The sequence below is a fragment of the Myodes glareolus genome, chromosome 7 (genome assembly GCF_982192425.1).
Source record: "Myodes glareolus chromosome 7, mMyoGla1.1, whole genome shotgun sequence".
NCBI lineage: Eukaryota > Metazoa > Chordata > Mammalia > Rodentia > Cricetidae > Myodes > Myodes glareolus.
The window spans coordinates 101,137,484-101,151,644 of record NC_142032.1 but is presented as its reverse complement, the minus strand read 5'-3'; the positions used below and the strand labels follow the sequence as shown (position 1 = coordinate 101,151,644).

The following is a 14,161-nucleotide window of genomic DNA, read 5'->3' as shown; positions in this document are numbered from 1 at the left end:
GATTCAGCTCCTCTCTGCCTTCTATGGCGCCGCTGCTCACCACACAGCTTCCGCCTCAGTCAGGCGAGTCCGCTCAGGTGCTGAAAAGGTCCTCCAAAAACCATAGCCCCGCCAGAAGGCCGGGACATATAGCCTCTGATGACACACGGACTTTAGCCCGCCCGTCGCCATGGTGACCTGGCTGTTCGTAGACCTCCAGCAAACTCCCCGCCAGCAACTGGTTGCGTCTCCCTCCTGAGTAGCTGGGATCACAGGTGTGCACCACCGTGCCTGGCCCACTTCCGTGTTTCTAATCAGGCATTACCGCTCAAAGGCGGGCCGGCTGCCGCCAGCACTCTCAGCACGATCAAGCAGCTTGTCTTTCTCAGTCAAAAATTAAAGTTTTTTGTACGTGAGAGCCAGAGACTGAGCTCTCTTATCAAAATTAGGCGAAAATCACCTCCAAAAGCTCTGTGGCTCTTTAAGAACAGGGAAGGCAGTGATCAAGCTCGCCTCCCTACGAGACTGTTGCCTCCAGTCTCTAACAGCGAGTACGCAGGTGGACGGAGAGGGAGCGGAAGCCGCGGTCTCCCGTACCCCTTCGTCCTCATAGTCCCGCCTTAGTTACCTCGCCTTTTTGCTGCTGTTCACATTCCTCCTGCACTGAACTTAAGGGATTTTTCTTCCCCGTTGCTTTCTGTACCTTCTTTCAGATACCTTAACTTTGATTTTTTTTTGTATTTTCTTTTCTATTTTAGGCCTATCCTTTGAAATTCCTTTTTACATTTCTTTTCCTCCCCTTTCTGGGGATTTCAACCGACGTCACTCACCGCTCCATGTTCTCAGAGTTCTGAAATTCAAGGCTCTCTGTGCTGGTGTCTGATCTTGGCTTTTTCTCCCGGGCTTTCTCAGGGTCCCCCGGCGTAGTTGTCAGGGTCCCTCAGCGTCCGGGGTTTCGAGCACCAGTTGCGGGGCGCCATCCTGTCCAGCAGGAAAGAACCCCACCAAAAACGAGAATTCCTTCTCTGGTCACATCTTTATTTGGAGCATTCCCTTGAGGAAAATTGGGGGAAGGGACGATAGAACAGGGACGAGAGAAAGCTTAGAGAGAGAGCGTTGGGCCCCGAGGCAGCTGCTTTTAAACGGTGGAGCGGCTTGAACGCTGTCCTGATTGGTTAATGCCATCCTGCTGGTCTGAGCATGTGCAGGCAAGGGTGCAGGCAGGGTTGCTCAGCCCCACGTGGCTACCTCCAAACTGCAGGACCACCTGTGCCTCCAGGTGGCTCCCAACATTCTATAAGATTATCAGTTGCACATCCATCATCTCATGACATCACATAGCATCAATTTTCTTTCTTATTGTTAATTTATCTTATAAGCATTTTGTGCCTTTGTGAACACTGCTGCATGAGGTTAACAGATACACATGCAGGTTAAGCACTCATGTACACAAAAGAAAACTAATTCAATCTTTGAAAAAAGAAGAAGTTCTGCTATACTGTTTTACATCAGAATAAAAAAACATAACAAGGTACCATATGATTCACAAAGCTCAACAACAGGATTTGAGGATCTTCAATTGGAGAGATGATAAATGTTGAGTAGGCATGTGTAAACAGATTATAAACTTTTCCAATTTATAAATGTATCAAAACATCAAATTGTCCCACCTAACAGTGATAATTGGTAGATATATCTATATCAGTTTGAATAAATTTAATTTAAATGTTGAAAACTGAAGTCCCTTTGCAGTAGCAAATCTGCAGAAAAATCTAAGATCTATGGCATTAGCATTTGCTCTACTTGAAGAATCTGGAGAGTGGAATTGTTTCATGTCTGGCTTCAATAACAGAATAATATCTCCAGGCTGCATGTTTTTCAAATAACTCTAGACATCAGCACATAACTTTCATGAGTCTCATCTCTCCATCATCCATTTCTAGTTCAATAATAATGAATAACATACACACACACACATGGACATCCGTGAAAGTTCCCATTCCTCTTATGTGAATTTCAGTCACAATTATAGTGCATAGTGAACTGTGAATGTTATTATCACATCTGGCATCTTCCCACTACTGAAAACATACTTCTTAAGAATCTCTCTGTGGTATTTGTAAACCATTTGCGTATCTGATCAGTGAGGAGGTCCTAAGGCAGAAAGGGACAATTCCATGCATGGTTTCTGAGTAGGTACCCATGGGAGAGTTCACCATGACTGTTACTGCACTTAAAATGACTGAAAGCATCTCAGACTGACACAAACCATCTGTTAACTGACAGCCTCTTTACCCTTCATCATTATCCATGAGTTTATTAAAAGTCAAATGCTTTCTTTTTACCCCTATTCAAATCAGTTTTTTGTGTATTATATTATTTCCGTTAGCATCAACACAGTAGGTTTTATTTAGGCAGTTACATATGTATGTCATATCACATGACAGTCACCACCCCAAACACACATGCCTTCTGTCAGCCTCCTCCCCTTTCCTGTTTCCATTGTTTCATAATATTGAATTTGTTGTATTTTACTCTTGGATTATTTCATTTTTTGACAGTAAGATGCAAACAGTCATTTTAGTTTTTATGTATATGCTAACTAAAGCAATAAGTAATAAGGCTATGATTGATGTCTTAATTTATTTTCTGAGTCTTACCATTGCATACAATGTGTCACAAAACAAGTGTAGAATGAACTGGTTATCCATCCCACTTTCATTATACTGTCAATAAGATGTGTTATCAATTCCCATTTATGTAAATCAGAAAAAGCAATCTGATATGTCTTTTAAAGATTGCTTTTATGGAAGTTGAAATTAGAATAGTGGTCACCAGAGGCTGCCGAAAGTATAAAGGGAGGAAAATGTGAACAAATATCTCCATGGGATCAGTGTTACAACTGGACAAGGATATAGCTCAGATATCTCATTACACAGGAGGATAAATCTAGTCAACAATGGTGAGTTGTTTATTTGAAAAAAACTAGAAGAGATATTTGAAATGCTCTCTCCAGAAAAAAGATAACTGTTTGAGATAAGGAAAGTGGTAATTATCCTCTTTGACCAATTTATCCATACATATATTAAAGCTTCGTAGTGTATCCTATAATTATTATGTGTTATTAAGTCAAAATGATGAAAATATAATTGAGCAATATGCATATTTCAATTATATGTATTTCTGCATTGACATAGTACTATTATATCTTTAGCATAAAGGAAAATTATTTGATACATTGTGCTGTGGGACAATGGTCTTGTACCCTGTAAAGATTTGTCACTTGTATGCTGATTGGCCAGTAGTCAGGCAGGATGTAGATGGGGCTATCAGAACAGTAGAATTCTGGGAAGAGGAAAAGCTCAGTTTGTATTTGTCACCCAGATGCAGAGGAAGCAATGCCTCACTGATAAAGGTATCAAGCCATGTGACTAACACAGACAAGAATTATGGAATAATTTAAGATATAATAATTACATAATAAGAATACCTGAGCTAAAAGGCCAACCAGTTTATATTTAATATAGGCTTAATATGTGTTTCTTTGTGACTTAACTGCTTTGGGACAGGGCAGGACAGAAACCTTTGTCAACAGTAATGAGCAAACATTTTTGTTTAAATGACAATATTTCTAAGATATGCAAATATTAATTCTTAGGTTATTTTGATATTTCACCTGCAACTATAAAACATATTTTTAAAGTACATCCACTGATATTTCAGATTCTATACCAAAATTACATTCAGTCCTCATTCTTCTGATTCTTCTACTTGTTCTATAATTCACATTAGCATGACATTTGCAGTTTGTCAGTTTGCTGCGTAGGCTCTACCTTGCATACATTGATGAGAAATTCAGAAAGTGAAGTATATACAATGAAATAGGCATGAGACCATATTTGAACAACTATTACAGCTCTCATGGATTTGACTTTCAAGTTATCTACCTCTCAATTGAAAAGAAGTGAAAATAAAAGCTGGGCAAGGCACATATCTAATGTAACCTCCCTGACACCCATCATGTAGATTGTGAGCATGGTGGGCAGTGTGGAAGCAGACAGGCCCAGGTCCTTCACTGCTAGCATGGATAGGAAGTAGTACATAAGCTGGTGCAGGGAGGGCTCTGACTTTACAACCCACAGGATCAAGCTATTCCCTGCAAGAGAGGCAATGGACACGATGCACAGAATGGAGAGCCAGACATACACAGCCTCAAGGCCCGGGAGGCCAGTCAGAAAGAAGGAGGTGCTGGAATGGTTGGAGTGGGCCATGACATTTGCCTGGGAAGACTCCAAAATCAAGTGTAATCTCAGGATCTGAGTCCAGAGAGTTGTTAGAACTTCTGAGAGCTGGGATCTAACGGAGACTCTTCAAAATGTTGCTCTCACAACCAAGGCTTCTAATTTATCTCACCATTTCTTTTAGTTCATAATTAGGGAGTTCTTTAAGAAGGTGAATTTGTTTAATTGTTAGAAGAAAGTTTTTGTATGTAGTAAGAGTGCACAATGTAAATATATTTAATGCTTAAATTGGAATTTGGCATATATCTTTAAAAAAGAGCTAAAGGATATTGGTTCCAAGTCTGCACTACAATTATTGGGAATTGAGATAACTACTATATCAAACCTGGTATAGAATTCAAGGCTCCTTTCTGTTAATTTCTTCACATTCCATCCTTTTCCAAACAAATAAACATGATAAATTCTGTCATTTTTCTTCCACATTTGAAAACATATTGGTACAATTCATTACATATGAGTTAAATTCACTTAAAGAACTTTTTTGAAACTATTCTATGTGCATTATTCAAATTATTTTCATACCTATTTTGGTTTTTTGGTTGCAAAATATGTTGCTGCCTTATGCATGTACACTGTGTATGTTTCTGGTGCTATCACACCAGAACAGAGTATTGAATCTTCTGAAAGATGGTTTGAAGCCATCATGTAGGTGCTCGAAATCAAATCCTGGTTTTCTGAAAATGCATCAAGTGCTCTAAACCATTGAACAATCTCCCAGCAAGTAAGTACTGGGGCAGGATGAATAAAGTGTGTGTGGAGAGCGATGGAGGGAGAGAGCATGTGGAGAAACAGTTGGAATTGAGGGCACTTGGGGGTGGAAATATAGTGCAGTGGAAACTTCCTGGAATCTTTGAGGGTGACCTTAGTGAGGACTCCTAGTAATAGAGGATACAGAGTATGAACTGGCCATTATTTGTAGCTGTCAGGGCTTCCAATTATATGACTGGGTTATACTTTGGTTGACCTATTAGCTGAGGAGGTCCCGTGGAGATCCCTAAACAACCCGGACTGATGCTAGAATAGAAGGTCACTCTCTAAAAATGGTATCAGGGCCTCATTGCCTAGGAAAACTTCTACAGAGCTCATTGAATATAGAGAGGTTGAGCCTGAGTCTCCTTGAAGACTTCATCCTTATGTTCTAGTCTCTTTGGCCAGAGAAGGTTCTCTGGAGGCTAGAGAGAAACCCAGAGATGAAACCAGTCACAAGTGAATATTTTCAGTAAAGAAATATGCCTACTTATAAAAAACTCCATTATCTCTTAACACTTGTGGACACTTTTACAGGATGGATAGAAGCGTTTCTGGCCTCCAGGGAAACAGCATATGTGGTGGCTCAGGTACTCCTGGACTACATCATTCCTCGGTTTGGTGTCCCATGAACCATCCAGACAGACAATGGGCCAGCCTTCACTTCCGGGGTCATGGAGCTCGTGTCAGGAGCTCTCAACATCTGGAAATTCCACACCCCCTTCCATCCACAATCCTCAGGAAAGGTGGAGAGAGCCAATGGACTCATTAAACAACAGCTAATCAAGCTCTCCATTGAATTCAGGTTATGTTGGCCCTCCCTTCTCCCCATTGCCCTTACTTGCCTCAGGGCCACCCCACATTGAGACCTGAGCCCTTTTGAGCTGCTTTTTGATAGGTCCTTTCTGCTTAACCATCACCTCCCAACCCAAACTGTCCCATTGGTGGGGTACCTACCCTATCTCTCCCTTTTAAGGAGTCTCTTCTTTTTCCACACGCTGACAGTTGTCTCCCTGCCCCCACACCAGTGGACCCTAATGCCCCTAAACCTTCCCTGCACTCTCACATGATAATCTTCACCACCCCCTTGGCTGCCAAGTTCTTGGGATACTCATACTGGTACCATCTCTCCAGGCTCAAGCGGGCACCTACACAGGACACTTGGTCTGTCCAGCAGACAGGACCTTTCACCCTCTGGTTTTCTAGGATGCCACAATGAAGGGCCTACCTGCTCCTTGTCCTGACACACTCATCTTTGGTGATAACAATATTTTGTTCCTAATCACCTGCTTCTCACCTCCCCCAAGGAACAGATGAAGCCTGGTGTCTCCGAGATGACAGTACATGGGATGCCTTTCCAGCCACACCTCTCACTGAGCGTGGACCCACCAACACCCAGTTCTCCCCTTCCCCATGTCGTTCAATGTCCGCAAAAAGTAGCCAGAGTCGAATCAACACCCCCTTTTCCTTAGAGAGCCTAAATTGCCACATCCACGGCTGTCACGCCGGTGTAGCAGAAATGCTGACTGGACGGACTGAGGCTGGAGGATTAGGGGTCTGTGCTCCATGGAGTTTATGCCCTGGGCTGTTCCCTGGCAATCAGCTGTGGTACTGATGCCACCTGAATTGCCATCTGCATTGACTCGACCCTCGCTGTCACTGGCACCACTGAAGCTGTTTCTTTCTTATTCTTTTGTTCTATTCTCGTATTTTGCCAACAGACCATGCTGTTCCAATGAATGAAACTGCTGAAAGTCTTTAAAGAAGTAGCTAGTTCTGGGAATTGGGGGTCATCGTTAGAATAATTCCTTAATGATGTGGGGCAGAAGGAGTTAGTCTTACTGGGAGAAACCTTAGAAGCCTTCTGCAGAGAAACAGTTACAGCAGCCCCCACTAGGCATCTGCCTGGGAAGACACGTACAGCTACAATTAGAAAGCAGATGGTGGTCGCCCCCATGCTGACCCCAAAGTCTGGTAATTACCTTGATCCATTCCCATACACAGAAGGCCTATAAGGCCTTTCCTGTGGGCAGAAGAGGCCTAAACTGATAACAACATCCGAGTCTGGGAATCAGGAAGAGAGTTGAGATCAATGGTGTAAAACAGTCTCAGAGAAGTATGACATCATGTCTTTGAGCAACAACCACAACTAGCGTTTAGAATAGACAATGGACACATAAATTTGCTGTTCTTGTTAAATGACAGTGCTGTTCCTTTTCTTTGTTTCTATTCTATGATCTGATGACGTATGCCTTTGCCAAGTTCCTTGATTGTAAAAGTATAAAAGCCTTAGGCTAATTAAAGTGAAGACACAGCAACATATTCAACCACATCGAGTGTGTTTGCTTGTCATTTCCTTCGCCGTATCCCAAAATCTCCTGTCCCTTCGTCCTGTTTTCCCTCGGTCTGAGTGTCTCCACGAGAGACAGTCCGTGGCACTAAATGTTAGTCAAAATATCACCTCTGCTTCCTGTTACCCCTTATACAAACAGCCAGGAATGTAAGTCCCAAGTCCAGGTCTCTGGCCACCATCTTTGGAGGCCATGTCCCTGTGCCCACCAAGCCTTGACTCTTCCCCGGAGGACGGTCAAGACAGCCCGCCAAAATCTTGACCATTCTCCAGTCAATTTAAACTGCTTCGTTCCCATGTGGTCTCCCCCCCCCACACTTTCACTTCCCCCCGCCATGGTGGTTGCATTAGTGGTTTCCTGGTTCCCCTGTCAGGGGCACCCGAGAGCACAGTTTAAGACTGTGGGAGAATGGCAGGGTTGTGAGGGATAATAGCTGTGGCATGGTGAGGAGAGAGTGATATAATTGTACTTCAATGAAAGACATTAAAATTTAAAATAAAATAAAATAAAATAAAAATAAAATAAGAGGTTCTATACATAGGTGTTTTACAGGGAGCTTTTTGGTGCCTGGAGGAGCATCCCCCAGCAGGGCAGGGCTCAAAGGAGGTTCAGGAATTGGTGCTTGCTAAGACATTTTTATCTGAGGGGGTTAAGGAAAAAAGTAACTCACACATTTCACACACCTGCTCAGTGAATTCCTTCAGACCATTTCTTTATTCTTCTTTTGTGTTCTCAATTCTCTATTTTCCTGGTGATTTCCTTCTCTCATTCTCGATGTTTAAGTTTTAACTCTATTCTTGATGCTTCCTGTCTAACTCTCTCATTCCTGATGTTTTTCTTCTAACCCGTTTTAACTCTTTCTTTTATTCTTTCCCTTATAGCTTATATATCCCAGCAAAATCTTTCAGGCATTATAAAAATTACAATGTGATTACATTATGTTTTTCAAATGAAAGATTACCATGAACATGTAAAAAACAACATATTCTCTAAATCTCTTACATGAATAAACATTTATATATTACAGATGAAAAATAAATTATCCCAAGAACCCACACACATTCATACCCAAGGAAATTGTTGTAGTATTAACTGTGAAGGCAAGCAAAACATTCTTCTCAGTCAGGTTTTTTACTGGCAGGTTGCATTTTGCAGTTGCAAAAAAAAAAGGATCAGTTACTTTATTGTTTATCTTGAGAGGTAATCTTATAAAGAATCTTAAAGGAATCACAAACCTAATTTTTATATATGAAGAAGAATCAGCTCTATTTTAAAACTTTAAGATGCACACCTACTTGTAAGTAGTTTTTATATCAGGCAATTGAGGGCAGAAGTGAGTATAAGGAATTGATCTTCACTTTTGGTCATCAACTGATTCTAGCAACAAAAGTGCATCATCAGCTAGCAGTAACTGAATTCCTTTGTTCTTGTTCCCTGACCTTAAAGAGTTCCTCACTCAGCTATGTGCCTTTTCTAAAACTTTAGATTTTCTTATTAGGTTTTTTCAAAGCTATTATCAAAACATCTGATCTAATCTTCAGTTATTATAAGGCTTTATTTCAGCTAACGAAGAACACTGCAACCTGTGACTGCGTCTTTCTGCATTAAGATTAAAGGAATTCAAGACAACCTGGCTCTTGAGACTCAGTTGTTTTTCTTAATCATTAACTTGAGCTTTGCAGTTCCTTAGGTGAAACTCACAGGGCCTGGCTGTGTATATATTTTTATTCATCAAAGCTCTGTATAGACTTACTTTATTATTATCAATTAGACAGTACAGTTTAGGAAGGAATCATCTTCATAATAATCCACAGGTAAGAATGGCCAGTGGAACAGGATGTTTCCATGAGATAAACACACTCATGCAGTGAAGATTTCTCAATACCCATTCATACCACACCAGATACCAGAGACAGACAGCAGCAGCAAACATGTAAAGGCACAGCAGCAGCGACAGACATCCTGGAGTCTGTGGTTTCAGGAACTTGCCAACCTGAGATTCACCTATCTGGGAGTTTCCTCCTTCAATTTACCACCTGCTACTCCTCTGACAGGGCCACTGGCAGGAGATTATTACATATGCTCATTGGCTTTTATTATTTGATTGCTTAAATTGCTTATCTGGTGTGTATTTATGAATTCATTCATTTCTGTTATTCTTGAAACTGGGATAATTAGTAATTCCTGGGTTCACAAAGGTATTATCTTATTCTGTCTATGTAGAACTGACATAGAAAGATACACACAGTATAAAAGCATTTGACTTACTGTAGGACACTGATTTCCCGTGATTACTGTAGTATACTGATACAGTCTCCAAAGGTACTTAGAATTCCTGTAAACTTCCTATTTATAACACAACAATAACTTTGGGAATAATATATTATGTAGTTTTACTTATTTTAAAACATTTTGCATATACTTTTATTTAAATTTTCATGCCTTGTACTTTGGTTATACTTTCCCCTCTCCCATCTCCTCCAAGATCCTCCCCACCTTCTCACCCACACAACATTATGTTCTTTCTCTTTTTAATTCTATTCAGTGTTTTTATTGAATGGTAAAGGTTACATGGCTACATCCAAACAGACTGTTTGCGGATTTTTATTTAAGCCTATGGTTTGTCTTGAATTCCCTGGTCTTTGCTCTTCCATAGACTTGAATCACTTTGATCGGAAACAAAGCCCTACTACTCGAATCCTTATCTCTTTGGTCTTTATTCCATACACAATGGGGTTCATGGTTGGGGGTATCAGTAGATAGAGATTTGCCAGGAGGATGAGGGTGTGCCTAGCCACATGATGTCCAAAGCGATGAGTGAAGAAAGAGAAAAAGGCCAGTGTGTAGAATATCAAAATAACACAGATGTGAGCTCCGCAGGTGCCAAAGGCTTTTGTCCGGGCTTCCCTGGATGGCAGCTGTAGGACTGCTTTCAAGATTAGCCAGTAGGACAAGGAAATGAAGACAAAGTCCAGCCCCGTAGTGAGGAGAGCCGCAGAGAGCCCGTAAACGCTATTTAAGGTAATGCTATTGCAGGCCAACTTGGCAATGCCCATGTTCTCACAGTACGTGTGGAGGATAATGGTGCTCCGGCAGAAGTCTAGGCGGAGAATAAGGAGAACCCCAGGAGTGACAACAGCCACACTCCGAGCTCCCAGGGCCAGCCCAACCTTGAGAATGAGTGGGCCTGTAAGCAGGGTTGTATAATGCAGCGGTGTGCAGATAGCCACATAGCGGTCAAAAGCCATGGCAAGTAAGACTGCAGATTCAGACAGGAACAGAGCGTGGACAAAAAACATTTGTGTGAGGCAGGCAGGGAGGGCGACTGCCAAGGGGCCCTGCCAAAAAATGAGCAGCATTTGGGGCACTGTGACAGTACAGAGAAGAACATCGTTGAATGCCAACATGGCCAGGAAGAGATACATGGGTTCATGAAGGCTCTGGTCCAAGGCCACCACTGCCACAACCAACACATTGCCTAACACAGCCAAGAGGTACATGAAGCTGAAGGGGATGGAGATCCAAATCTGGATATCTTCTAAGCCTGGCACACCAGTGAGGAGGAAGAAAGTGACTTGAGTATGTGTAGTGTTCAGTTCTATAAAAGAGATTATTTAGAGTATATATATATATACATACATATAAACACACACATATATACATACTTGAAGTGCTTTGAAGCTAGTGAAATTCTAATTATTTTGGTTTAATGAAGAAAATGGAATAAAGACCATGAATAAGATCATCTTCATATGGAATGCTTTTCTGACAGTTATTTGAAAACTGTGTGGATGAGAAAGAGCAGAACTCCCTATTTTCTTTGACTGATGGTGTTTGTTACCATCAATTAATTTATTTTGTGGTTTCTGAACTTCTGTTCCAAATGCCTAGATTTGTTACATAATAACCACAAGACCCACGGTTTTCTTCCTTTCTTCCTAAGTAAAGGTTGGAGAGAGCTTTCCATTTGTTAAACCGTCATCTGGAATAACATAAGCAGCAGTGGTTTGCAAATTCTTTCAGATTCTAATTCTTTTTTTAAAAAATAAATTATACTATCCTCCCCGCTGTGCATGTGTGTGTGTGTGTGGGGGGGGTACCTGCATGTTCGTAGGTGAGAGGGGCATGCATGGTCTAGAGTGCATGAAAAGGTCAGAAGACAACTTGCAGGGCCCCATTAGACCTTGGGGACTGAATTCGCATTCTCAATCTCAGCCTTAAGTCATTTTATTTGCCAACCATCACACGTGTCCAACAGGAAAATCCCTAATTCCTATTGGAAGACCATGAAATTTGCATTGTTGGCCTAATTTTTCTAGTACCAAGAGGAGTACTTTGATTCACTAGTCTCTCATACAAATTGCTGAAGACAATAATTGAATAAACATGAAATTTAAAGAGCAATGAAAAAGTTAAAATTTTTATACTTAAATTAATACTACTTCGGAAGAATCAAGACATAGAATCAGATAGAGATTCAGACCATTGTTGATTTTCATTCAAAAAATGAAAATGCAGAAAAGTGTTAATGTTCATCACTGTTCAACACCAAACACTGGCCGGGCTTTCCAAGGAGCAGAGAATTTCTATTTTTCAACAAACCCAAAGAACTGGGTGAAAATTTACCAATATTTTATATCCATGGGTCTTGATTTTAGACTTTTTAAAATAATAATTATACCATTGTCCTTGTTCCCTCCCTCCAAACCCTCACACTCACATCCTCTGCTGTCTATTAGAATCAGGACCCTATTCCTTAACTATTTAGAACACTTAGTAATATTTTAAAATTAAGATGTGATATATATAAAAATGACTCATACAGATTGTGCATTTTCTGCTCTTATAAAACATTCACTTAAGTTGTAAATTTTATAGTACTGATCATCAATTTCAGCAAAGTCACAGAATACGTTTATCAACAGGTTTTGACTTCAACTATGAGAAAACATAAGTTGAGGATAATGGATAAGTTTCTATTTGAAAAGTAATCTACTATAATTTCTAGTATACACAGGCTCAATTTTCCATCCTGGAACCTCACACAAAGTCTCCAGGAAATCTGTGTTAAAATACAGCCATCACACTCCCCATTAAATAAATAAAAATTAGAATAGTTAGTGCTTAAAATATAATTAGGTCCATGGTTTTATCAAACACCTGAAATTGAAAATTTGCATTCTCTAAGATTGTTTTATAGCAACTACAGTGAGAACATCAGACATTTAAATAGAAGGCAAACCACATCTCAGTCTAGGAATTGGTAATATAATAGAAATAATAAATGATAAACAAATACAATCAATTATGAGTGCTTTGGTCTAATAAGCCTTTTCCTAAACCTTAAAAAACAAACTTTTCATTCAATAAAATATAAAGTTATCAACACTTTACTATCATTGCTTATCACAGTTTCATGCGGGCATAAACCTGGACACCTAATTATATGCAAATCTTGTTTGCAGATTCAGGGATGATACTTTAAGAATCTATAATTTTAGTCATTGATAGATTTTGATTTACCTTGTGGATTCATAGCTTCTCTGAGTCAGTAAGAATGGTAATGTTTTAACCCTTCTCTTAACAACTCTTGTTGTGATATCCATAAAGCTTCTGTGAAGTAGCCATGTCCTTCTGGTATGAGTACAGTGTATGGTATACATGCACTTCTCTGTGTTTCTCACAGATATTTCTAGCATTAACCTAGGCAATAGCTTCTCCCTGGGTTGAGAGATCTTTTGAGAATTATTTTACTGAGTAACTATTTCCACAGCTGAGACCATAGTTGGAATCTGACTAACTGACTTGGTCATGCCATTCACACCAGTTAATTAATATTTTCCTTTTTTGAACTGTATTTGATTTTTTAACCAATAATGTATATCTTTTAAACATATGTGCACACTGTTATAAATTCAATGTCCAATTCTCATATGATTCTATAAATATACAAAACTTCCTTTTTTATGTCTCCTATGAAACATAAACACTCTTTTGTCAAAACTAAACTCTTCGGTTGTTTATTTTATTTCAATAAAATACAAAATGCCTCTTAGTTTGATTTTTATCAGTGTTGTTGAGGAAAATATACAATGTTGTATTTGGAGGACTTCCACTTTATTGTGATTTGAAAATTAGTAGAAGGCTGGGTCGGCTGTTACATATCTTTAATCCCAGCCCTGGGAGGCTGAGACAGGTGGATTTCTATGAGTTTGAGATGATCCTGTTCTACATAGTGAGTTTCAGTCCATCCAGCACAACAGAGTGAGATTCTGTCAATAAACAAATAAATAAATAGCATTACGTTATTCCATATTGAACAGTTGTATGTTTGTGTAAAAAGTCATAAAAATTAAAGAAAAGAAATTTCCATATGGGAATGAGAAACTGAAGGTGGGATGCTACAGAGAATTTGTCAATCAAAATTCACATCTGCCAATAGTCTACATGTGATTCTCTTCTTTAAGCAACATGATCTCACTCCATGTCATGAGCCATCTTTACATTTAAAACACTTAAACATTTTAAACTTTTGCTCATGTGAGCATACCTACACTAACTAAATAATCTGTTACTTATGGATATATGTATATGCATAATTAAGGATTATACATTATTTGTTAATATGACTCATCTTATTGAGAAAAATGTTTCCATAGTTTTACAAGTTTAAACTCATTAATAAAATTAATCTTGGCAAATAAAGTTAGCTACAATAAAAAAATTCTATTCAATTTATATGATTTTCATTTTGTTGTTATGGATGAAAATCTTTATTTTGGT

General features: G+C 39.6%; 1 protein-coding gene across 1 annotated transcript; it reads right to left on the bottom strand.

The window, feature by feature from the left end:
* Positions 1-10,041: 10,041 nt before the first annotated feature.
* LOC125397255 (olfactory receptor 52D1-like) lies at positions 10,042-10,971 on the bottom strand. The gene has a single exon (XM_048429538.3). The coding sequence runs from the start codon at positions 10,876-10,878 to the stop codon at positions 10,042-10,044; it is 837 nt and encodes a 278-aa protein (XP_048285495.2). The 5' UTR covers positions 10,879-10,971.
* Between the last annotated feature and the right edge of the window lie 3,190 nt (positions 10,972-14,161).